The following is a 25,474-nucleotide window of genomic DNA, read 5'->3' as shown; positions in this document are numbered from 1 at the left end:
CATTGCGAATTTTCGGGTTTCGGCTTTTGTTTAGTGTTTGGCATGCCAATAAAATTGATTAATTGCTTTATTGTTGAGTTAGCTGTTGAATGGGCAAACAGAGCATTGCATAAGATTTAGAGCGGGCGCATTAGAAAGATTTACGTGATCCTTGAAAGAGCTAAGACGATTGCCAGCTCGACTTGAGGAATGTCCCCTAACTTAAAAACCATGTGAAAAAACAGGAATTTGTTGAGTTTTAAAAGGAATATATTTATGTAGTCAAGTTCTTAAATACAAATGAGTATAATTTAAAAGAGGAACATTAATTTAAGAAATAGAGTTGAATATTAGATATAGTTTAAATATAATTTTTCTATCCTCTACTCAATTACATAATACCATTATTTTACATTCATCCATAAGAAAAATAAATAAAATGAGTTTCGTTTTATGATGCGAATAAATAATAAATGAAGTAGTTAAATATCTTTAATACTCGCTGATTGAATATTAAGATTGTAAATATAACACATAAATTAATAAGAAATTTCTAGTATTATTAAAATTATAAGAATTGAGATAAAATCCTAATATGAATCTTTTCGCTTGAAGTTTCATTTATTTTATTTTGCAATAGTTTCTCAATTCCTTCTTTAGATCGATAACTGCTTGAGTGAAATCATAACAAAGTTCCCAATATAATACAGAAAAGCAATCTTAAAGGCCGCACAGAGATCAATAAAGACAAATGCCGTAACAATAGTTTGTTCGCCTTTTGAGAGGACATGCAGACACAGACAACGAGCGAGAGGATATGTGGATGTGGTCATAAATAGCAATGGATGCTCATGAGTCTCCCGCACACATACACGCACACACACACACTTACTCACAGATAGAGAGGCCAAAAATGTACTGCACTGTCGTGACAGGCGAGGCATTTAGCCTGACAATGACAGGCCAGGCAGCTATACCAATCAGCCAATGCCCCAAAACCCAGCCAGTCAGCCAGTGAAGTTGGCCATCAAATTGTTTGGCCTGATCTGGTTTGGTCTGCGTCCCCCTACCCCCAACCCCTTTCGCGACAACGAGGGGGGAGGCTACCCGCCTATTCAACTGACACCTCATGAATGTCCGGGAGCGCTGAAACAGAGAGAAAGAGAAAGAAACCAACAGACAACAACACAGACACCGTCACGAGTTGTCGGTCGAGTTTTGGGTGTGTGGGGGAAGGGGAGGGGACACTAAATTGTCCCTCGACACAAATTCGAAATCGATAAATGATAAAAATCAACAGAAACTTCATGGATGGGTCTATCGCGTGCTCGCTCGCACACATTGCTCGTCGCAATGTGAATGCGAAATGGCGGCGATGTCGCTTCATGAAGCTTTTATTGTCTGTCTATTTCTAAGCTTTGTACATGGACTTCCCAAAATCTATTGCTATCCCGCTCGACGGATTAGAGCAGCGCTCACTCTCACTCACACACACAGCCACAGACACATATACTCACACACAGAGAGCTGCACACAGTCGCTTGTGCAGCAAATTTTCGAAAACTTACCAAATTGTTTTCGTTGTTAGGGTTTGCCGGGTGGATTCCAATGCTGATATACGACCATTGCAAGTTGCTTCATTCCGCTCCAAGTCTCCCTCTGTCTATGTCTATGTGTGGCTCCCATTGTATGCTATGTACACACACACACACACAGCTATATTTATGTCTGTGTGTGGATCTCTCTCTCATTCACTCACACACTTGCTGCTTGCTGCTGCTTTTTACAGACAGCATCGACATTGATTATGCCATGTTTTTTGCCTTGTTTCTTTGTTTTCGCTTTATATTTTTTTTTGGTATTTACATTAAATTGAATTATTGTTTATGTTTATAGCAAAACAATGTACGTATGTCTTTTTTAACGAGCGTTGCTTAAATTTATGCACATTACTCGCAATAAACATGGCAGTTGAACGAACTCGAATAAAGCAAGAAGAGTTGAGTTGATAAACTGTTCAATTGAGAGATATTCAATTAAAAGCTGATTATTTTGGAGAAAACATTTCTTAGATATATGTTAATATATGAATAATAGTGCATGGATAGATATTTCAATATAATTAGGATTTCATATTCTAATTTAAATATATGATATGACTTGAATATTTTCACAATACAACTAAAATTTATCTGAACAAATACTTATCAATAAGGATTTTCTAAACATTTCAAACTTTTAATTCATAATAAAATATAAATTTTCTTATTTGATTTCCCTTATTAGAATGTTGTAAGATTTCCATTAACAATGACCTCCATAATAACTTGTTTTTATTTTTACCATTTTTTAAATTTAGATCTAATTTCATATTTAGTAATAATTTTTCGTTATATTTCATGCTTCTAAGTTGCCCTTCAATAAACCGCCGCGAATTCGTGAAATTTACGAAAATTTTTTAATTAAAATCTCAAGCAAACCCAATCAACTTGGACTGTTAATGAGCTACCCCGGAGTGTTCGGTAGCCTATTAAAAATGCAACAAACACGTCCCCCTCAAAAGAAAAGAAAGAAAGCAAAACCCAAACCCCCAAAAGTACTACTGCGAGTATTTGTAGAGAAGGTCAAAATGTAATCAAGCCCAAAACGACAATAAGCTCAAAGCAGCTCATCAACTTCACCACACAACAACAACATCAAGCAGCGAAGAGATGCGAGCGACATTGAGTGAGAGTTTGAGTGCGAACCGTTACGGCAGAGGCCACGCCTCCCAAGGCAGCGACAGACATGCGCAGAGAATGGGAATCAAAATGGCCATATTAAGTGGATTCCTGTGTTTCAATTCCATTTCGTTCCATGGCAGCTGCGCATGAGACGCACGCAAGCGAGACAGCGAGAGGGAGAGAGTGCGAGTGCGTGCGCGCGTGTGTGTGTGAGTGAGTGAGTGAGTGAGTGAGTGAGCGAGTGAGAGTGGTGGGGAGCTGGCTTTTTAACGCGCTCGACATGAAAATGAGCAACGAAACGTGCGACAAGCGATGGAGTCCATTTTGAGTTTATTGTTTGATGATTTGAACATTTTATACATATATTGTATTGTATGCATGTGTGTCTACACATACACAAGACTCTCTCTGTGTGTGTGTGGGTGTTCGTACTTGTGTGCGATGCTTAAGCAGTTGTAGTTGTATCTCTTTCGCTAACTGTTGTTGTTGTTTGTGTTTATGTGTTTGCTTTTGCTTTTGTTTTTGTAATTGCTTTGCTGTGCGCTAGTTACTTGGCTTAAGCGCATCATCTCTTCTTCTCCCCTCTTTTTGCATTGTTTTTTGCACTAACCCAAAGTGGATTATTGTGGGACTGCAATACTTTTTAGTAGCAATCATTGCACTCTCAATTTTGGCACACTGTGCCATCGTCATCAACTGTTTGCTGTTTACTGTTATTTATAAGCTGACAACTTTCTCTCTTGCCCGAGTATCTGGTCTCTCTATACGCCTGCCCCCCAGCTGCCGAATTTATTGCTCTTTGATTGACAATTTGGCCGGGGAATGCAATTAATTTGCCATATAATGCATGCGTTACAGAATCTCATCAATTTCTATTGCTTAAACGTTTGTCACCTCGCTCGCTCGCGTCACTCTCTATCTCACTCTCTCTATCTCTTTCCCCAATATTCTATCTCTCTCTCTCTCTGTCTCTCGCTCGCATCGAGTCACGACACAGTTTATTAATTATCCATTTTTATGCCTCAAATCGCAGAGACAGCCAGACATCTATTGTTATTAATAGGCATTAAGTTTTTAAATATGACTGCATCGAATTGCATTTTTTCTGCCCATTGTTGCACGAGTTAACTATTAAGATAGTCGTCCGGTAGCTGAGGATAACTTCGAGGGTAGTTAAAAAGGTAAAACGATTGCTAATTGAGATAACTGTCAGCCTGGATATTTTATTATTATATTATTCAAGAATAATTTCGCTATTAATAATGTATACTTACAATATTCTAATTTTGTAGAGAATATTTAATTGATGCGCTTCACTTCTGGGAAAATTAACTGTGTATATCTTATTTCAATCGACGGAAAGACTTTCATTTGCCGATGATACATTTATCTGCTGTCAATAATACATTTATTATTAATTATTGTTTATTTAAAGAAAATCTCTTGAAAAGTAGTCTTACAGAAATAAACTCGAATTACATGTGAACATTTCAGAACCATTCAAATCACAATTAACCCAATTCTTTCTAGTATAACCTAATTTATAGTTTTCATTTCATCGCTTCGTGTTATGTAATTCTAAAGTACTTTCTTCAATTCTCTATTGCAATCTAACAGCGATACTGTGATAATCCGCATTGAGTTTAGCTTTAAGGTAGTCTCATAGATGCAATGAAAAACCCATAAAAAATAGTTACGGAACTCAATAAAGTGTCCAACAAAAGAGCAGACAATCAATACGCCAAGTAGTTGCAATTCACACTGCTGCGAATATCTTCCAGCATGACATTAAAGCCAACTAATTTATGGCCTTTTAATTTAATGGGCTGGGCTGAAAAGTGTCCCTCATTTAGCTGGAAGTCAACTCAATTCCGGGTGGGTTGAAGCCTTGCAAAATCAAACTCATAAAATGCTGCCACATATCAGCAGCTCGCTCTGCTCATTTGCTATTATACTTGCCACTGTTGCCATTTCAAGTCCATAATCTATCACATATGAGGGTTGCAACTTGCTACCCAATAATAGAACCCAAAAAAATAGAATCGAAAGCAGAGCACATGGAAATAAACGAATAAATTTATGCTGCAAATGTTCATCTTTTTCTTTCTATTTTTTTTGGGTGCTTATGTGGAAAATTTTTAATCTATAAATATCTATAAAAATCAATTTTGTGTTCACGCGACAGTTTAGGTCTTAAATGACTTTTGGGCTTCGGTTATTGGGGATCAGTGAACTGACAGCCGGATTAATTGCAGATGTTATGATTTTTTGTGGAAATGCGAAAAATTGTTCGATACATTTTTTCCACTCAATTTGATATGCCTGCATGATATTTTTGGATGAATGAACGCACATTTTTCTGACATTTTTTTATATTTCCAGAATATGTGAAAAAAGTGAAATAAATTTGCAGCTGTCTTTATCTTTCTTTATCGATGCAATCGTGAGGATGCTTAAGTACACCGCTGATAGCGATCAACATATCATAAAGAGCACATAGAAAGTAATTAATAAATAGCAAACAACACGATAACTAATTATACCAAATGATGTATGACCGAGCATTCCCATCAACTTGCAATCGACGACGATCTCGGCCTGTTCTCGGGCTTTTCAAAAACCCATTTATCACACTTTAGACTCGACTCTCGCCTATGATCGCTGTGTAATTCGCTGCCAAGCTGCGCAATTAAAGATCACCCAAAATTATAGGGAAGCAGCAAAACCCAATTCCAAAGACCCATTGAGCTGCAAAATTAGCAAGGATAATGGCAGCGGTGACAACAGAGCAAGGATGGGGGGAATTTTCAGGTCGTGCCAAATGTGAACTCAGCTGCGTCGCATTGCTTCCGTTCTTACGAGGGGTTGATCGCCTGCCAAATGCACAATCTGGTTCAGCTTCAGGTATGCAAAGGGAAGCAGGACCTAGACTCAGGATCAGGCACGCACACACAACCGGAAATCAGTTCATTGAGTTCAATTTCAGGTTTACGTCCCGAACTCCCTTGCTTTGACAATCTGCCCGACTCCTCGAGAGTTTGACTCTACCATATATGGATATAGATACTGTCTTTTGATTGATCACCACCACCCAATTAGTGTAAATGCGATTATGTATATGAGTGTGAGGAGACAAACAATTGCTGTAACCTACAAAGAAAGCGGCGAAGTAATCTGCGTGTAAGTGCACTGAGAGAAATTGTTTACAGCATTTGTAATGCATGAAGAAAGTACAAAATTGTAATGGATATATTTTTAATTGATAAATAGCTACAAGATAATTAAAATGTAGAGTATATCATTTTATGACATATCGGCATATAAAATAAATGTATTTTAAGTTTAAATTTAGATAATAATATAGTTTTTAAAAAAGCCTATAGCCAGGAAAATAAAATTAAAGACGGTTATATAAAAAAATAATATACATTTTTACTTTATGTTTATTTGGTATTTATATTAGTTTTTATTGTTGTTTTTGCTATTAATAAGAGATCAAAACTTGTAAATTTAAACAGTTTATTTAAGATATATGGTAATTGAATAAATTAATAAAGTTGTAGTAAATATACGATATGTGACAATAATTTAAATATTATATATCAAATTTTACACATAAATAAATTCAAACCATTATCAACTTTTTCTTTCCGAACATAATTTAAAAATTCTTTTACCATTTAACTGAATGGAATACCAAATTATTCAAATTCCTTTACAATGCGTATTTTTCTGCAAGCTGATAATCCACAGTAATTTCCCGCTGTGTATTGTGTCTATTGTGTGACCTTATTAGTGCACAAATTACTTTTCACTGCCACTGTCAGTCCCTCATCAAAAACGTGGCAAAACACTCGGCTGACTCTGCTCTGGAATATAAAAGAAAGAATTGTTGCTAAATTAATTTTTCCCAATTGACTTTTGGACATTCACAAAAAAGACAACAGCCAAGGGGGTTGATCATTAACTGTCTCTCTTTCACTTCCAGTGTTTCGATTGTAAAATCAGTTTTGTTGCTCATTCTTTACCCTATCATTAACCGATCATATTTAGGGTAAGGGGCTAAGCACATAATTAGGGGTTGCTTTTCATGGTGTTGTCATTTCTTTGATTTTATGTGAAATTGTTGAACTTTTAGCGGCATACTCGATATGAGAATTGTTTGCCATTTAGTTGGCGCCAAATTCAAATTGACGATAGAGTTGAATTAACATTTAAATTGCAATTAATATTGCTGGGAAAATAACATATGAAAATTAAGATGTAACGCTAATGGGGTCAACGCTAATTAAACCAGCACCACACACAAGAAAACACACACACGGAGAGACAGAAGAAGTAATTAGCGAAATCCTCTCGCACTCTGTCGTAATCTACGAAATCGTAAAAATATGTTGAACGGCACAGTCGCAAGTTATTATTATTGCAACATTCGTAGAGAGAGAGGGAGGGAACAAGAGAGAAGCACCAAAAATGCGGGGCACCTAAAAACATTTAAGCAAATTAGCTGGAAATGCAAATGTAAAAATGACGACGACGCCAAGGATGCTACCAGTTACATTTAACAACCCTCTGGCACACACACACACACATGTCTCTGCCTCCTCCACCTCTCTCTGCCTGTGTGCGCCTGTAATCCACACAAAAACCATCTTGAGAAATAATTAAGATGTATGTAAATGGAGAAAATGCTAAAATTGTTAAAAGCATAATATTTCTTTGGCCACCAACCCGAACCCAAACCCAAATCCAAATCCAAGCCCAAAAACCTAAACTCCAACTCCAACCCCTCAAATGATGTCGCACATGTGTTGTATTTTTTGTTTCAGCAAAGTTATAGCCAAGTGCTCATATGAATGTGTGTGAGTGTGTGTGTGCGCCATATTCTAATTCAATTATCACTTGGGCAGCAATGGAAGTCAAAAGAAGGGGAAGGAAAGCGGGAATTCACAAAATTGTTTCAAGTGACACTAAAAGCTTTGTCAGCGACTTTGGCCACGGCTAACTTGTGGTAATGCATGGGGGACATCTCATTCGGCGTCTGCTCCTCTTGATATATGGCCTTACTTAGAATTGTGCAAAGCTTGACGTTATTTAGTGGATGGTTGAATGATATATACTCGAGCATAAGTTGAGTGAAAAGCGACGTCACATAAATCAAAGCACGTATGTTAAAACTCACGTAGTCAACGACTTTTCACACAGATTACAATTGATAAAAAAACACAATCAGTTACTTTACTTATTAGTTTATTGTGGCATAGAAATTAAAAGATTTAGGAAATTTAATATATTACTTAGAATATAATTTAAGAGGGAGAAAGAATAATAACAATTTTTTCCTTTATTGATTTACTCTATCATCTTCTTGGTCTATCTCAATTAGCTAATTAAGCAATTCACATTTTTTTTCTACACATAAATTTTCAATCATTTTAGTCTTTGGCGTGTCTTTCACAAAAATACACAAAGCAAACCGCAAGTGTCTAAAGTTTGCTTTTTCGAAAAATATGCCAAAAATCTACCCACATCCATAAATTTAGAAAGTTGGCTCACAGATTTCTGCAAACGACACCGCAAAGTAAACAAATTAAGTAAATCAGTTTCTAATTGCAATTAGTTGGAATAAAGAGGACAACTATATACACATTTTGTGTTGGTTTGAGTTGTTTGTTTCTTTGCGGCTTGAGAAGAAACTTTTTGCTTAAATTAAGGTAAATAGCCAAATAAATAGATTATAACTTAAATTATGACCGAGGTCGTTGCCATATGTTTATCTAATTGAATTGTCAAGTTTATGATAACTTTATTATATAAGAATTCTATTTTTAAATAATTTTATTTAAAACACATTTTGTGAGTTGAACTAAAGCTACACCAGCATAACATGGTAATAAAATATTTTGGTTAGTTATTTAATAGCATACATTTCTTAAAATCAAAAGATAAATTCATAAGAAATGATACAAATTTTACTATAATTTCAGATAAAACTTTCTTGAAATTTAAGAATGTGTTCTTATTTCAAGATAGTCAAAACACAGAACGAAAAATCTTATATCAAGATCGAACATTCTCAAATTTAGATAGCTTAAAATAAATAAAAATATTAAATTAAATTAAATCTTTCCATATTACTTTATAACAAATATATACATTTGTATATATTATAGCTTGATTATTTTCAAAGAAAGTGTTTTACAACCGAACCGACATAGATGACACCAGATTTAATATTTAATTTTAAAAGCAAGGAACTCAAGCTATGTTAACATAATAAAGGCAATCCAAGCAACTGATAAGGAACATGTCCAAATTACTCTCGATAGTACAGTCAATAGTTTGGATAGCCAACTTTACAAAGCTATTAAGCGCATTAATTAAAATTTATTTGGACTTCCCTTTAGTAGTTCATAATCCGCAATAACAATTTTAGTGTTGGCCATTCCCGTTGGCAAAGATCTGTGCAATTAATTTGGGCCATTTCATAAAGCATTTTAATGCGGCACACATAAGGCGCGAAAGTAGTGAAAGTCAAACAGAATATTAACCAATATTTTGGATAGAAACATATCAGAAACTATGTTTAATTTTCTGCTTACCGACGAATGGGAGGCATTTAACTTTTACAAATAATGGCAAAGGACACAAATACACATGTGCTAACAATAATAAACGGAAAACGCAACGCACACACAAAATTTCTAATTCTAATTACAAACAGTAAACGGGGAAAATGCTGCTGCTGCCAATCCTTACAAATGCTATAACATTCTAGCATATGAGATGAGAGTTCATAATCCATTTTGGGAGTAGAGTCGAGTCGAGGCGATGCGAGGCGAAATTAATATTCAGATTTATGTATTAATAGCATTACACGGATGCTGAAATGCTTTGGCCAAATGGGGTGCCACATCTCGTGGGGGTCAATTTGTGCTTATCGCATAATTAGACGAGGCCGTAACTCCCTTTTATCCCCCACCATCCTCCTCCCATGCCATTGATATCACAACCACATGCGACATGCGACCCCTGGACGCAAAATCTGTGTGCGCGGCAAATAGCAAAAGTCGCATAATTAATCTGCTTATGTGCTGGCCAAATGGGCCGAAGTACTCTCGAATTCTGAATCTATGCGGGTGTGACTAAGTAATTGCGAGTAATACTCGTTATATTAATAAAACAATTTCATTACAAGACCCGAAGCCAGTTGCTTTTGGTGTAAATCATTTGTCGTCAAGCTTGCCATCATAATTGAGCGAAGTTAAGTGATATTGTTAACTTGCAAAGGTTTGAAGAGCAGTCCATAAGAGCAAGGTTAGGATAGTAATATCGTCTCAAAAAATATGGGGACAATAGGAAAAAAAGTATATGAGTACGGAACTGAAAGTAATAATATAGAACCAAACAAACTAGACGGGAAACTAGAAGAGTAATAACAAAAAAAAAATATCAAGTGAGAAAGCTTCCCATTTTAAATAAAATCAAAACTGTATGGTATTAATTTTAAAATATACTAAATTAATATTTCACAAAACTACTAAAATACATATTAAATGTTAATTTGGTATATTGATATAGTGCATTATTCAAAATATACCACAGCCAAAGCAACTAAGTAAGCCCATAATAAATAGGAGATTTAGCCCAAAAATAATATTTCATTAATTAGTTCATTCATTTTTATCGGGTATAAATATAGATTTGAAAATATTTTAAAATTGCCATGGAAAGTAATTAATCAGTCTTTTTAGAGGGTCAGCTAAGTGGAAGAAGCAATAATTCAATAGTCTTTAAAGCGATAATGAAATAAATAAATAATGAAATGAAAATATTATATCATTTCTTAAATAACTTCAACCCTAATTGAATGCAAAAATATAAGGATGATACCTTTATGAAGAAAACTCTATTACAATCTGTGCAACTGAAATTCATTAAAGTAAAATTACTTTTAAATATAAAAGTGGATTGTTCTCTAAATTCAATAGGCTTTAAATCGATAATGGATCTGAATACAAATATTTTATTATTTCTTAAATAACTTTGTTCCTACTTGAATACTAAAATATTATACATGGATGATACTTTTACTATATGAAGAGATCGCAATTATGTTACATTCTGTGCAACTGAAATTTATTACAGTAAAATTATTTTAAAATAGAAGACTGAGTTGTTCTTTTTTTCTAGTTAAAATCACTTAAACACGCCTTATTGATTTAATACACTTGCAAATATTTTGTATATCATTATTTGAAGGCCATAAAAACAGCCTATATAACTACTGCGAATCATAAGATTCGGTAAACTTTTGGCAAACGACACAGCAGGCATAAATCATACACCAAACACACAAAAAAAAAGAAAATAAAAATAGGAAGTGAAAGACTATCACATAAGTTATAAGAATTGGCAAGCTACACGGCGTCAATAAATAAACAAAAGGCGTATAAAGCAATGCCATTTTGTATGGTCTCAAAGACCAAAAATACTCGCACTCGCGGCTCTGAAATTCCCCAGCAGCAAAGCCACTCCCACACCTCAGATATTTATGGGCCGCCACCGTGGAACATTTGCATTTCTATACATATGTATGTAGGAGTAGATGCAGATGCCTGGGGAACAGGCTGAGCAAATGACCGCTGTGTATGTGTGTGTGCGATACCTTTTACCCAACAAAAATCTATGCATGCCGAAGAGGAGCTGGAGATGGAGTCAATGCGATGGTGGTATGTGGAGTCGATGGGTGTTTCGCGCAATCAAAGGCCGTCTAGCGATTTGCCATTTTCATACACATGCGAGTCGAGCAAACGCATTCGCTATATTTTTTTTGTAGTGGAAGAGTGGGAGTTGGGGAGGCATGGCAGGGCCAACATATATCATTGTCTGGCCAAAAAACGGTGAGAGCGAATTCCATGAATGCAATCCAACGTAGCCAGCGTATCCACAGCGAAGCAACCTGCCGTCGTTGTCTGATTTATGATGCTATTTAGATTTCACGTGATTCGTTTTCAATGTGCGCGTCCAGCGCAAAGATAGAAAAAAATTGCGCACAATAAATCGCGGCCACTACAACAAAAAAGAAAGAGAGAAAAAATACAGTAGAAAAAACAACAAGAATAGAAGAATTCCAAAATACAACAACATGGAAAAAAAAGTTAGAGGAAAAACCAATAAAAAAGAATCTATGCTAAAAATTACAACACACAGCTGCGTGTGCATAAATCTCCACACAGATCTGCCAATGCATTTTTTAGAAAAATTAAAAAAGCCTGACGCTTCAGCTTCAGCTTCGGCCGAGGGGCCCAAGCAACCCATTCAAAATGCAATAAAAATGGAAACTAAAGAACGTAACTGATAGTTCAATGTCGAAGTAGAAATACTCTTTAGACTTGAAATATGTTTATAAGTGTTGTTTATAAGTGCTCAAAAACAATTGCTAAATAATTCAATAGAATATTCAGTATATTTGCTAAACAAAGAATATGCTAATATACTAAAATGTGTATTATATAAAGACTATATAAACCATTTAAAATATTTCAGATATTTACTAAGAAAATACTAAATATTCTATTGAGTTCTTAAAGTAAGAAATAATAAATAGAATAGTTCATAAACTTAACAGGTAGAAACCCACATACAAATATAAATATAAAATTATTTTCAAAACAAATAGCTTGTTAAAAGCTAATAATATTCTGAAATATTTATTATCTTTTTTTTTAAATAGTTTGACTAAAAAACCTACATGATAATTTAACTATTTTTAAAATAAATATCTTCGCAAATTCTAATAATATACTATAAACAATTTTTAACTCATATTTTCCAAATTTTGTTAGACTCATTCATATAAGGAAGTTTAAATAAAATTAAACTTACTTTACATCTTTTATAACCAATGTACCCCTCACATAGTGTATATCAATTCGTTGCAGTCAAGACTTAGACTTTGCAAAATTGAATTTGCATCTCGCGGCGTATTTTTTGTTGTGGGCTTATCAACTATTAAATGCAAATGGCGTCATATTTAGCATGAAATTGGCCAAAATGAAAATGATATCGATGTCTCACCCCTTGCTCATCGTTTCATTATTGCCAACCGTTGCTGGCGTTACCAATTTCAGAGTTCTGCGATTGTGATTATGACGCTCGCAATTCGCATTCGATTTGCATATATTTTGTGTATGGCATGAATAATCGAGGCCCAAACCCTGATCTCATATTGGTCGACCCTCGCGTCGATGCGACAAGTTCATGAGCTCTGCCGATTGACTTTGAATATTAGCTGAAGGCCGAAGGCCGAAGGCAGCCAAATCCCAAACGATGAGTCTGAGGGAGGGGTTAGAGGGAATAAACTAGGGGGGTTAAATTGCCAGCTGTAATTGACATGCAAGTTGAGCGCATTTTGGACGCTGATTTGATATCCAGTTGTTGCTACAAATGGAACGCATATGATTACTGGAACTCATGCATTTGATTTGATTAATTAATGTACAACAACAGCTTAACTTGTTACGCTCTCTCTCTCTATCTCTCTTTGGCTCTATGAGTCTGTATGTGTGTGTATGTTAATACAAATTAATTAATCTGCGCATATTGCACACAGCATTTGAGTATTCTGAGACTGAGATTGATTGCACTCGGGAATCGTTGGGAATGCTCTTCTAACCTCACAACTGATTAATTAATCAGTTTATTAAAAAATCAAACACATAATAAGTACAAGAATTTATTATCAAAGTAATTAAATGTACACAGCGTAATACACATAGTAAAATCATCTGTATTAAACAATAAATACTATTTATTATACATCTTTTATGAGTTTTTGTCAAAACCTATAACTCCATATATTATTCCTTATATTGTTTTTTTACGTTAATCTGTTTAAAAAAAAAGGATCAGTTTAATCTGTACTCTTTTTTTCTTTTTTTAAACACGTACAAATGTAAATATCCCTTCAAATTTTCTAAAGAGAAGGGTTCAATGAATGTATTATATTTTATATTTTCATGTATTATATTTTATATTTTCATAAGTTTTCATTTTATACATTTTTATTTATCTTTCAAATATGTCTGTTACATACATCTCAAATTATAACAAAAATGTATATTGTTTAAGAATAAATAAAATAAAAATCACAATCACTTAAATATCTCATTACATCATAATCTATTATACAATCTAAAGAAATGTGGCAGAAAAAGATTCGCAACTCCTTTTGCAGCATTTGCAGGCATTTCATTTGTGTGTGTTCATCTCCTGCTTCGTTATAAATGACTACCAGACATGTCTCAGAGCATTACATAATACGTAAATTATCATAAACAAATTAAAAAAGTTCGTGATGTGTCATTTTGACAACACTGCTAACAAGGGAGAAACACACACCGAACAACGACAACAACAAAACACTCTGCAAGAGTTTAATGTTTTTTAAAAGTAATAAGCAAAAGCCTCGTGGGCGGTCTGACGAGTCACCGAAAAGCCCACCCGAGTATAACCCAAACCCAAACCCAAACCCAAACCCAAAGAGAAACACAGCTTCAAGCATCCCTCACCTCTAAGCACAAAACGTAAATCCAATTGGAGCCAACTGTGTGGGACTCAAGTGTTGAAATAGAAACACCCACTGGGATGAGCATGTTGCCCAGGGACTAGCAGACTGGTAAGGATATGGAAACGAAGAATGGGAACGAGAACGAGAACAGAAACAGGAACGGGTACCAGGAACAGGCCTTTTTAAATATAATTTATTTCGGCAGCCCTTGCCCCCAAAGGGGTTGCTTAAGTGAATCGCAGCGGGACACGATTTTCAAGGGAGATGCCGTGCGAAAACAATCACTCAACATTTTGCCAACTTGACTTACTTGACGCCCTCATATTATTTTCATAATTTGATTACATTAAAAGGCACCAAAACAAGGGTACAACAATCAGTGACGAAGTCTGAATACCCTTGCTGAATTTAATACAAAAATACTTTAAATATTGATTGCCTTTTAAAGCATTAAAATCTTTATTTGTGGATATATGTTTAAATTTAAAACAGCATAGTGATTATAAAAGTAAATTTATATATTATTTATTATTAAAAAATTCATTTTTTCTGTCATGCTTTTATTTAAAATTATTTAAAATACTTGAAAATTATTCAAAACAATATTTAATACATAAATTTCTATAGCCAAACACAGACTAGATATAACTGAAATTAAAATTAAAAATAAATTATGAAAGCAACTTTATATATTATTTGATGCAATATTGTATTACGCAGACTTGTTCTACTTTCTTGATATTATTATTTTAAAATTGTTTTAAAGGAGTATCGCACTACTTCGATGCGTCAGATCTTTGTCCTACTTTACTATAATACCAATTTAAAAAGAATACATTAAAAACATGCCAACTCATTAGGATTGTAACGAACTACGACAGAGATTTAACAGACTCTTCACAACGACTTTGCAGGCTGGAAAAAACTTGTAGCATTTTGTTTGTGGTCGAATTGAGGACACGTGACCAGGTCACGTGGCTCAGAGGCGAGGCGGGAAATCGGCGTGTCAACTCACATGTAATCACAACAAACATGTGGCCATGACTCGATCTCGGCTACTACTATTGGATAACTGATATCAGGACACATACATATACAATGAAATTGCCATTAAGCGTTTAATAGTTGCCTGTTGGCACATCCCACGGATTGACAAAGGCGGCAAACCGGAAAAAGGAAGTAGACGGATGATGAAGAGGAGGGCGAAACAGAAGCAGAAGCTGGAGGAGGAGGAGGAGGAGGAGAAGGAGGCAGGCAGGGTATCTGCGGTTGGCCGCGTGCCGACGCCTCATCATTCATGTGGATGTCGTGGCTTGTTGCTCGTTTAATGTTCATGTAAATTATGCGCCAAAAATTTAAATTCTAATCATTAGAGATAACATTTTACAGAGCTTACAAATCGTGGGATTTGTTTTCACCCAAACAGACATTAAAAAGTGGGCAAAACATTGAGTTGGGGAGGTTGTCATATCTTAAGGGTGTTAACCCAAACACGTGTTGACATTTTTTGCGCTAAACCTTTAACATTATATTGACCATAAGCTGGGTATTACAATTTTATTGACAAGGGTTTGCCAACTGATATAAATCTGCTAAACGAAGAGTTTATATTTTATAGAATCAGAAACTCATTTAATGAAGAAAATGAACAAAAGTAAAATAGCTGAATTTCAAAAGTATTTTCAAAGGAATTAAACTATTTTACATAGTATATCAAAACATAGCCGGTTACAAATTATGAAGACTGTTGAAAAAATTGATCAGTATTCATCATAATTACATTTAATCACAGCCTAACTCAATTTCAAATGATCCTGAACTAAAATTACCTCTTCTTTGACTCACTGACTAAGTCAGCTTGCTCTCTCTATTTTCAAATTGAATAAAACTAATTTTCGAACATTTTAATAATCTAAAATTCGTCGCAAAACTTTGCAAACTTATTTAATAACTTTCAACTATGGCAGCTCTGCTGAAAAGCAAATAAAATAGCCAACAAAAGCTGCTAATATTAGTCATTTACCAATTGATTTCCCCCAGGCGTCTGCTGCACCTGTGACCGAGAGAGTCTCACTCCAAAAGCTGAAAATCGTAACAATAAGCGGAAACACACAAAACATAATTCAATACAAAACAACAGCAAATGCAACTTTGATGGCTAAACAGAGTCGACATATTGTAAAACTATAAAAAAAAATGTATATAATTCGTGCAAATCTCGGATCGTAAAAATTGCGCAAATTTCGGCAATGCCGAAAAACCGCAACAAATTGCAAACCAGACGAAGATGGGGGCAAATTAGTCCCACAAAGCTAAACAAAAAAAAAAAACAAAAACACAAAACAGCAACAGAAAAACAACAAGCGAGTGTGCAACATAAAAATGGCAACATAATGTGGCAACATGGCCGTGTGCCGTGAACCCGCCCGTTTCGGTGTCGCAGAAAAAGCACATAAAAAATTATAGATTTTCATCTTTGCATATTTAACTTTTATCGCCTGGCAGTCCTCATGTGTTCCCCAAGACGTAGGCTTTTATGGGACCGCAGCCTGAGCGTAGGCATAAAACAAATGTCATACTCAAGAGGTGGCAAGAAATCATATGGAGACCCTTGCCACAAATTCGCCCAGCCATAAAGGTGTTCTCTCTGTGTATGTGTGTGTGTGTGTGTGTGTTGTGGATTTTTGCATAATCGTCAATTCTTGATTTTAAAATTTGAGTGCAGGGATTTGGGTACGCTTTGGGTCGCTGATGTCTTGATGTCTTGATGTCTTGGTCAACAATAAAAATTCATTTTTATAATCTTTACATGTGTTACAACACAGCAACAGCAGCCGAAACAACAACAATCATTGTTGTAAATAAATATTTATTACTATTTTACGATTGATTTTAGCTTAGCTTCAGGTATATTGCCCTTAGCTATTTGCTAAATAATGTCATTCAAATGAAGCACAGATGGAATTGTTAAATATGGAATATTTATTCGTATATTGGAAAATTTAGGCACTAATACTGACAATCACATATTTATTTAATTGCTGTGAATTACTTAGAAGAAATCACTTATCTTATATTAACTTGCATTTGCAATACATAATTTAAATTCAAACAACTATAGTAAGTATTTATACTTGTTAAATTCAGTATGTAGTATATCAATCCAATAAATAATTTTAATTCTAACAATTCTGGTATGTTATTTATGGAAGTCTTACAAAAAAAATGAAGAAAATTCTAAATACGAATATTATTTAATTAATTAAAAAAAGCAAACAACTTCCATCATCTTTATATGTTAACCCTTTACATAATTGACATACTACAATTAAAGTAAGTATTTATACCATTTACATTAAGTATATATACAAATCCAATATATAATTTAAATACTAATAATTCTAGTATATTTCGTAATTTCATTAAAAAAAATCAAAATATAAAAATGTCTCTATAAGTTTTCTTTTGTGTAAAAGTTGAGTTTAAAACTAAATTTAACGATGTTGTTAAATAAACTTCCAACAATAGTTGTCAATTTTTAGATCAACTACACTCATTGCAATAAAATTGCACAACCAAAAGTATAACTTTTTTGCAATTCTTTATTTAACTAATTGATGTAATTATTTCTGTTGTCCAGATTTAGTTTTAACAACAGCGTCTGGAACAACAGGAGCCACAGAATCGTGGTGCCAGCCAACTGAACCAAGCGGGATCAAAGCAAGATTCACATTGTGGACCGCAGCAAGTCTCTGGGCAGCTCCCACAGCAAGTAATACAGGACATTGAGCAGCCAGGTGAACATGAACCACATGATGAGCTGCAGCACGGCGATCCTCGACAATTTTTTGGCACTGGAATACCGCAACCAAAGCGACAGCACTTCATCCACATGTTGTGCTCGATGAAATAATCACATCAATTAGATATAAACTGTGCAATTTTTGATATTAAAGAAATTGTCCCAAGAAGAGTGCATGTTTTGAGCTTACAAATGTAAAGATCTAAGTTTAAAGATATATGATAAGTAGATAAGGGAAGACAAAGAATGGAAAACTCACTTATAAGAATGAGAACAGAAAACTTCAGGGGAACAAATTTTGAGAAAATTAAAAACCAAAACAAAGGCAAGGCATGCTGCCTAAAAAGCTGATAAATAATTTTAACTTAAACTTTTATTGCCATACAATAGCAATTTAACTAATGAAATCATAAATAAATGACAAGTTTGATTTACTTGCGTTGACAATAAAACCAACATTAAATAAAGTGCAAAACCCCGGGTACCAAAAAAAATAAAAGGGCTAACCCTAAATGGACGCAGAGACCGTGGCGAACCCACTTAAAAGATATGATAGCTCTCTCTCTCTCTCACTTACTCTTTCACTATGTATCTTTTGGTCTGTGCACTGGAGCGTGAAGCACAAGGATGTTGGGAGTGGAAATTGCGCATTAGCCTCGCTGGGGCACCAAAGCGAAATCCAAGCAAATGCGCAATAGCAAACATCGCAAGCTAAAAGTGAAGCTGTCTTCTACCCTTGCTCAGCAATACTCAAACCAAAAGCTATCATTGATGCGCACAAATAGCATTGAATTGGATGAGCATACAGCAATTAGCTGGACATAGTATGAGCATCTTTATATGACTCCCGACTACGTCGCGAGCATTCACACTCAGGTGTTTGCCCGAGCTCTTTAGCACCTCTTTGGGTGGCATTAAAATGGCATTTAACGCAAACCCATAAAGTGGCAATTAAAATCTTATTTTCGCTTATTACATTTTCAGAGAGCACAACGCAAAGGGACGCAGCTGCAGCCGCTGCTGCTGTCGCCAATAAACACGTCTAAAAATTGTTCTCATGCCACGCCTTTTCATTCCAAGAATTTGTCGCCTAACTTGCCACCTGTTTCCACTTTTCTTCTGTATTTTTTATTTATTTTTTTTTGGCTCCGCGTAATTGAATCATTTTAGCGCCATTTATTTTCTTACCACCCTCGCCATGTAATGGAGGAGTTTGGTTTTTGGGGCGTGACATTTGTAAAACAATTTCTATTTTTGAAATGAAATCCGCAACAACAACAACAACAATAACAACAACATCAGCGTCGAAACAGACGTTGAGAGCAGGCACATAAATAATAATGCGTTAAATTTATGCGTTGATTAATGTGAAGCAGTCAATCTGCATAAGCGAGCGGAAACGGAAACTGGAATGGGAACCGAAATGCGAATGGGCAACGCTAACTTTTTATGCTCAGGTGTTGCCAGCATTCAAAGCAAGAAGTTCATATGAATATAGAACATTCGACTTTCGAGTAGAATAAGTAATCGGCAACAATGAATATTTTTAGCAAAATTACAAAACTGAAATTGAACAAGCGTTAAGAATTCATTATAGAAAAGCTTAATGACATTATTGTAATTCATTTTAATTATAACTAACAACAACTTTTAATAAATGCACATAATCAAAGCTTCTAAATGCAAAGCTCTCTTTTAATCTAGCTAAGTTTCTCTCTCATTCATACTCTCTGCATTGCAAAATAAAATTTAAATATTAAAAACTATGTCAGACTAAATTCTAATTCTAGTTTAAATTTACAATTAGTTTTATGCTTACTTTTACTTTATTATATAATAAACACAATTCGAATGGCTGAGTATTTACTGTACTGAGAGCATTGAAGCTGTTTGACTGGTTCTCACTTTACGATGATTTTAGTTGTCTAAGCCATGTGGTTAATTCAGTCTAAGCCAAGCAACTAAGCTCTAAACACACCACATAACTATAATAGTTAGACAAAAGATGTCATTTATTAAATATTCTTTGAATTTTCTTCTATTAGCGACTCTCTGCAAAGCATTTCGTAAGTTACAAAAACACTTCAAAAAAATAGAATTTTCATATATTCCACGATTACAGCGGAGGAAGTACAGAAATGTCACTTTGGCGATGAAAAATGTTTAGTCGACTCAATGAATTACGTCATAAAACATTATCGAAAGGGAATACCTGAAATTGGTGTGAAACCAATCGATGTTGTCGATATTGCAGACCTCAATCTTGTAGGACAAGCAATTACATCCACTTGGATTACCATTAACTTGACGAATCAAATTAATTATGGTTTTGAGAATACCACCATCACAAGTGTCCAGGGCTTCAACAAAGATCCCACAGCCACACATCTGAATATCTCTGGCCATATACCCGTGTTAATTCACAAGGGTTTTTTCAAAGCCGTAGGACAAATATATTTGGTTAAAGCTAATCTGTCGGGTATAAGTTTATCGGAATTTCAAAATCTAAAATTCACTCTTAAACTGAAGAGCGTCATCGAATTTCGAAATAGTAAACGATATTTAAGGATATATGAACTAACTCCAATTGTCAAAATAAGTCGGTAAGTATTTATACAGCATGATTTTACATAGTATAAATATTCGCTCATTATAGCTGGGTTATCTGGATGGAGGATCTGTTCACGGAAAACTCCGATATGACAATTATTGTTAATCGTATTTTTAATGATAACTGGCTTGAGATTTGGAATGAATGGGAACCGACCATTTTGAATTCGTTTTCTGGCGTCTTTTTTGGGACTGATTAAGGATGTGTTCGATAAAGTTTCATACGATGATTTGTTTTTACCGGATTCAGAAGATAAATTGACTTGATAAAGTAAATTAAATAAAAAGAACTTTCCAATATGAATTGATGTAAAAGTTAGAAATATATTAATGAAGTGCAGACAATTACAAACCAGAAAGTTTTCTTAGCAAAGCTTTCTTTTTGAAAAAACAATTTCTCGCATTAGAAACCGGATATAAGAAAACATAAAAGCTTTCAATATTTACATTTTAAGAAAATACTTTTCAATAAAAGTTGTCAACAACACGAGATCAATGAAATCGTTTTCTAGCTTCCGCACTTACAACAGTAGAGTACAGTAAAAAACTCATTAAGAAGTATCTTAAAACCTCTAAGCAATTCATATGGAAATCATAAAGATTTTCATTAGAAACACGTAATTGCGGCAGAAGCGTTCTCAAGTCGGAATGATTACTGTATTTCGAGTATTCAAGTTGTTGAACTGGTTTTCAATTTATGTCAATTTTAGTTGTGCATTGCATGTTTGCTACTTAGTTTATCCGGGGCTGCTAAGCTCGACACACACGTCTCTAAATTTGCAATTAAGTATTGCACAGTGCTTAAAAAAAGATGATTCAAAATATTTTATCTATTCATTTACTACTTCTGATGACAACTTTTTGCATTGCCTTTCGTAAGTCAAGAAATTATATAAATAAAATTATTATTAACTTACAATTAACTTACTTTTGCAGCAGAGGATATTCAGAAATGTCATTTTGGAGCTTCGAAATGTCTGGTTGATTCAATGAATTACGTCATAAAACATTATTCGAAAGGATTACCACAAATTGGACTTAATCCAATTGATGTCGTCGACATTGGCGATATGAATCTCGTGCGAACTCGCGAAAATGGAGGACTCTGGGTAGTGGTAAACATAACTAAGGCACTTAACCATGGATTTGAGAATACGACGATAACCAAAGTGGAAGGATTCGATAAGGATCCCACTAAGAAATACCTTACGATTTGGGGTCGAATACCTCGTTTAATTCACAAAGGTCACTTCACTGCGAGAGGTCATCTCTCGGTTATTCCAATAAATCTTGCTGGAGACTCTGCATCAGAATTTCAAAATCTCAAATTCAAACTTAAACTGAAAGGACAAATAGAATTTAGAAATAATAAACGTTATCTGAAGCTCTACCAAGTACTTCCCATTGTCAAAATAGATAGGTAAGTATTTAAAAAAAAAAACGAAAACTTTCATTGATATATGACTCCAATTGTAGATGGATAGTACGTATGGAAGATCTATTTAAGGAGAACACCGATTTAACAATAATAGTGAATAAATTATTTAATGAACGCTGGCTGGAGATTTGGAACGAATGGGAACCAGTGGTGTTGGAATCATTTTCAAAAGTCTTTCTCAGCCTGGTTCAAGATACATTCAATAAGATTTCATATGACGACATGTTTCTCGCTGATTTATTTTAATACAATTAGTTGTAAACATTATTTTAATATGTAAATATATTTACTAACAATAGAATCCGGTTATATCTACTTAAGCATTACGATTATTTTTATTGCTATTCCACATAAATATTTGAATTGAATGAATTTATTTAATCAATGCAAGAATACTTGTTTTATGCACTCGTAATTGCATTTGTGCTCTCTTGCGCTCTCAGTATGACAAATATTATATTAAGTACAGTGAATCCCCTATATGATCTAACTCTAACTGTAATGCAAATATTAAAGCTGTTTAACAAGCTCTAGACTTAAGTCGATTTTAGTAGTTCATTGCTATTGTGAGCTTAGTATAAAAGAAGCTTCTAAGTTTGATGTGTGTGGAATTTTAGAAAATATTCAAATAAACAAAAATGATTCAAATAAGCTTAGCATTAAATTTACTTCTAATGGCAACTTCATGCCTATCTATATCTCTACGTAAGTAAAAATTACACTTAAACATTAAATATTTTAAAGATACAAAATCACATTTGCAGCTGAGGAAATCAATAAATGTCACTTTGGAGCTGAGAAATGCATTATCGATTCAATGAATCACGTTATAAAAAAGTATCCCAAAGGCATACCAAAAATTGGACTAAAGCCAATTGACGTGGTCGATATAAGAGATTCTATCCTCCTTGAAACTGATCAATCGGGACCCATTTGGATGAGTTTAAACTTAACCAAACAAATTATTTACGGTTTTGAGAATACAACTATCACTGAAGTCGAGGGTTTCGAGAAAGATCCCACAGCCCAACACCTCACAATCTCAGGTCGTATACCGAGCTTAATTCACAAAGGTCACTTTTGCGCCCGTCGTCATATATTGCTTATCACAATGAATTTAAAGGGTGAATCGACATCTGATTTTCAGAATCTGCGGTTCACTCTTAAACTAAAAGGCACAATTGAATTTCGGAATAACAAACGTTATCTCAAAATTTACGAACTAGTGCCAAATGTCAAAATAGATCGGTAAGTGATTTCAATAAATTGAAATAATAATTGATAATTATTTGAAAGTGTAGCTGGATTTTATGGATGCAAGACCTCTTTGAGGACAACACTGATCTAACAAACCTGGTGAATCGTCTTTTTAACATTCGCTGGCTTGAAGTTTGGAATGAATTGGAATCAAAGATATTAGAAATATTTTCTGGCTTGTTTCTGGGTATGATCGAGGACACATTTGAAAAGAATTCATACGATGACATGTTTTTACCTGATTTGACTGAAACTCAAGAAAATGCTTTATAATAGTCAAACGAGAAGTTTTGCAATCAAATGCTCTTATTCAAGAAGGAACAACTGAAGCTAAAGTTACAAATATTTACTTCTATGTATCCTATAAGATTTTTGGGAGCAATGTACAATATTAAATGTATCTCTATTGGTGTGTGTGCAAGCTTTAATTAAATTAACCTCATTTCTAGTAATTATATATTTTTATATTTAAAAATGTAATATCAATTCTGTATATGTGACATATCTCTTCCAAATTTAAGTAAATATTCAATATGATTATAAAAATCTGTTCAAAATCGAAGTAAAAATTTAATATTATTATAAGAACTCTATAGTTATTCCTTCGCTGTCTGTTGCCTTGTCTTCCCTTGAAAACCTCATCAAATTAAATGATGCCCTGAGCAAATCTCCCCTTCCCACTTGTGCCAAATACGTAGGCATTTAGCGAAACATTTATATCATTATTACACATAAGGGGGAATAAGGCTCAAACCATGGCTACACAAATGCACAAAAGTCAAATTGAAAAAGTCAAAAAGCGTTTCCAGGCATTTGAACGCGAAAGACCCCAAAAACAGGGAAAAACATCCGAAGGGTGGCTAAAGTGGCCCACCCACCAGGGGTTGACATTGAGCGCTAAACTAAAAACCGGAACGAACAAGTACGGAAGTACTAGCTGCTAAACGGCAGGCTCACCACCATCAGGCGAACTCCCAGCCTCGACCACACACTCATTGAGTTAAACAGGAATCCAAACGCAAAAAAAAGGCTGACACTTGTGCGTTGTCTCATCCACCCGATGGGTGGCGGATATTTTTGGTGGGTTAGAGGGCTGCGGGTAGCGGGTAGCGGATTGTTCTCAAATCACATGCATACGATTTTTAAGTTTTGTGCTTTGTCATACGAGAATAGTAAGTGCTGTGTTGAGGACGATCTGTAGATACAGTTGTAAAGATATGGTAACAGGCGCGTAATGTGACAGCATCGTCGGATCGAGGACAGGGCAGAGGAGAGGAGTCCCAAACAAACGGTACACATGTTTGGGCGTTGCCAGCGAGCAAGATTACAAATGCCAAAGTGAAAGGCGGAGGGGGGACTATGACGTACCTAGTACAATATAGGCTGCGAGGGTTGCCTAAGAATTTGTGAGAATAGTAAGCTAAGCTTTCCTCTTATGTAAAATATGTATATTTAAATTTTATTTTATAAAACATTTACAAAATTTAACTTATCGGAATTGCATAAAAAGAAAATACTTATGGGTTTGTCAACATATGAATTCGTTGGAAAATTTGTTCCTGTGAATACTTCTTTTACGAATATATCCCGGATATTCCTATTAGTTTTTAGAGAAACTTAAGCATCTTTCATATGGATGCCCCAAAATTTATGAAATTAGAATGGAATTAGATATTTATGTTACACAATCTTTATAAAATTGTTGTCGATTTTTACTTAAACATTGTGCTTTAATTAAAAATTTTATAAATGGTAAGCTGTCGCTTTTCTCAACAACTTTTTAAACTTCCCATGTCACCATTCGCTTTTTGGCAGGCATCAAACAAGTTTTGGTTGCCGTTACACGCTTGGCAATGCGAGTACTCGTACTTCTCCATCCAAAACTTGTATTACGTGACATTGCCGCCCATTTTGTTGACATTACCGCCTTGTTTACACGAATTGTTTTCCCCCCAAATGTGCCAAATGTAGGTCCCTTTCCTTTTGTGGACCCTGGCAAATGTTTGGATATGATTTTGCGCAAATAGCAGCAACTAAAATTAAATGTTAGCCAAATAGTTGCCTGAGTAATTGGTACACTTATTTACCTCGCT

The 25,474-nt window shown here is 34.6% G+C and overlaps 2 protein-coding genes across 2 annotated transcripts; both read left to right on the top strand.

Moving 5' to 3' along the window:
• Positions 1-20,036: 20,036 nt before the first annotated feature.
• On the top strand, positions 20,037-21,120 carry LOC132791526 (circadian clock-controlled protein daywake-like). The gene is made up of 3 exons (XM_060800488.1): positions 20,037-20,142; positions 20,199-20,679; positions 20,733-21,120. The coding sequence occupies exons 1-3, from the start codon at positions 20,082-20,084 to the stop codon at positions 20,884-20,886; spliced, it is 696 nt and encodes a 231-aa protein (XP_060656471.1). The 5' UTR covers positions 20,037-20,081; the 3' UTR covers positions 20,887-21,120.
• A 1,250-nt stretch (positions 21,121-22,370) lies between these two features.
• LOC132790664 (uncharacterized) lies at positions 22,371-23,890 on the top strand. Its single transcript, XM_060799292.1, has 3 exons — positions 22,371-22,829; positions 22,889-23,372; positions 23,426-23,890. Exons 1-3 carry the CDS (start codon positions 22,763-22,765, stop codon positions 23,652-23,654), a joined length of 780 nt encoding a protein of 259 aa, XP_060655275.1. The 5' UTR covers positions 22,371-22,762; the 3' UTR covers positions 23,655-23,890.
• Positions 23,891-25,474: the final 1,584 nt, after the last annotated feature.

The sequence above is a fragment of the Drosophila nasuta genome, chromosome 3 (genome assembly GCF_023558535.2).
Source record: "Drosophila nasuta strain 15112-1781.00 chromosome 3, ASM2355853v1, whole genome shotgun sequence".
NCBI lineage: Eukaryota > Metazoa > Arthropoda > Insecta > Diptera > Drosophilidae > Drosophila > Drosophila nasuta.
This window is presented reverse-complemented; position numbering and strand designations above follow the sequence as displayed.

What these genes read in the sequence shown, in the direction of transcription:
- LOC132791526 (XM_060800488.1), top strand. Translation starts at nt 20,082, where the DNA reads ATGTCATTTATTAAATATTCTTTGAATTTTCTTCTATTAGCGACTCTC. An exon ending in GACTCTCTGCAAAGCATTTC is followed by an intron (nt 20,143 to 20,198) that starts GTAAGTTACAAA and finishes CCACGATTACAG; the next exon opens with CGGAGGAAGTACAGAAATGT. An exon ending in CCAATTGTCAAAATAAGTCG is followed by an intron (nt 20,680 to 20,732) that starts GTAAGTATTTAT and finishes CGCTCATTATAG; the next exon opens with CTGGGTTATCTGGATGGAGG.
- LOC132790664 (XM_060799292.1), top strand. Translation starts at nt 22,763, where the DNA reads ATGATTCAAATAAGCTTAGCATTAAATTTACTTCTAATGGCAACTTCA. An exon ending in ATGCCTATCTATATCTCTAC is followed by an intron (nt 22,830 to 22,888) that starts GTAAGTAAAAAT and finishes TCACATTTGCAG; the next exon opens with CTGAGGAAATCAATAAATGT. An exon ending in CCAAATGTCAAAATAGATCG is followed by an intron (nt 23,373 to 23,425) that starts GTAAGTGATTTC and finishes TTGAAAGTGTAG; the next exon opens with CTGGATTTTATGGATGCAAG.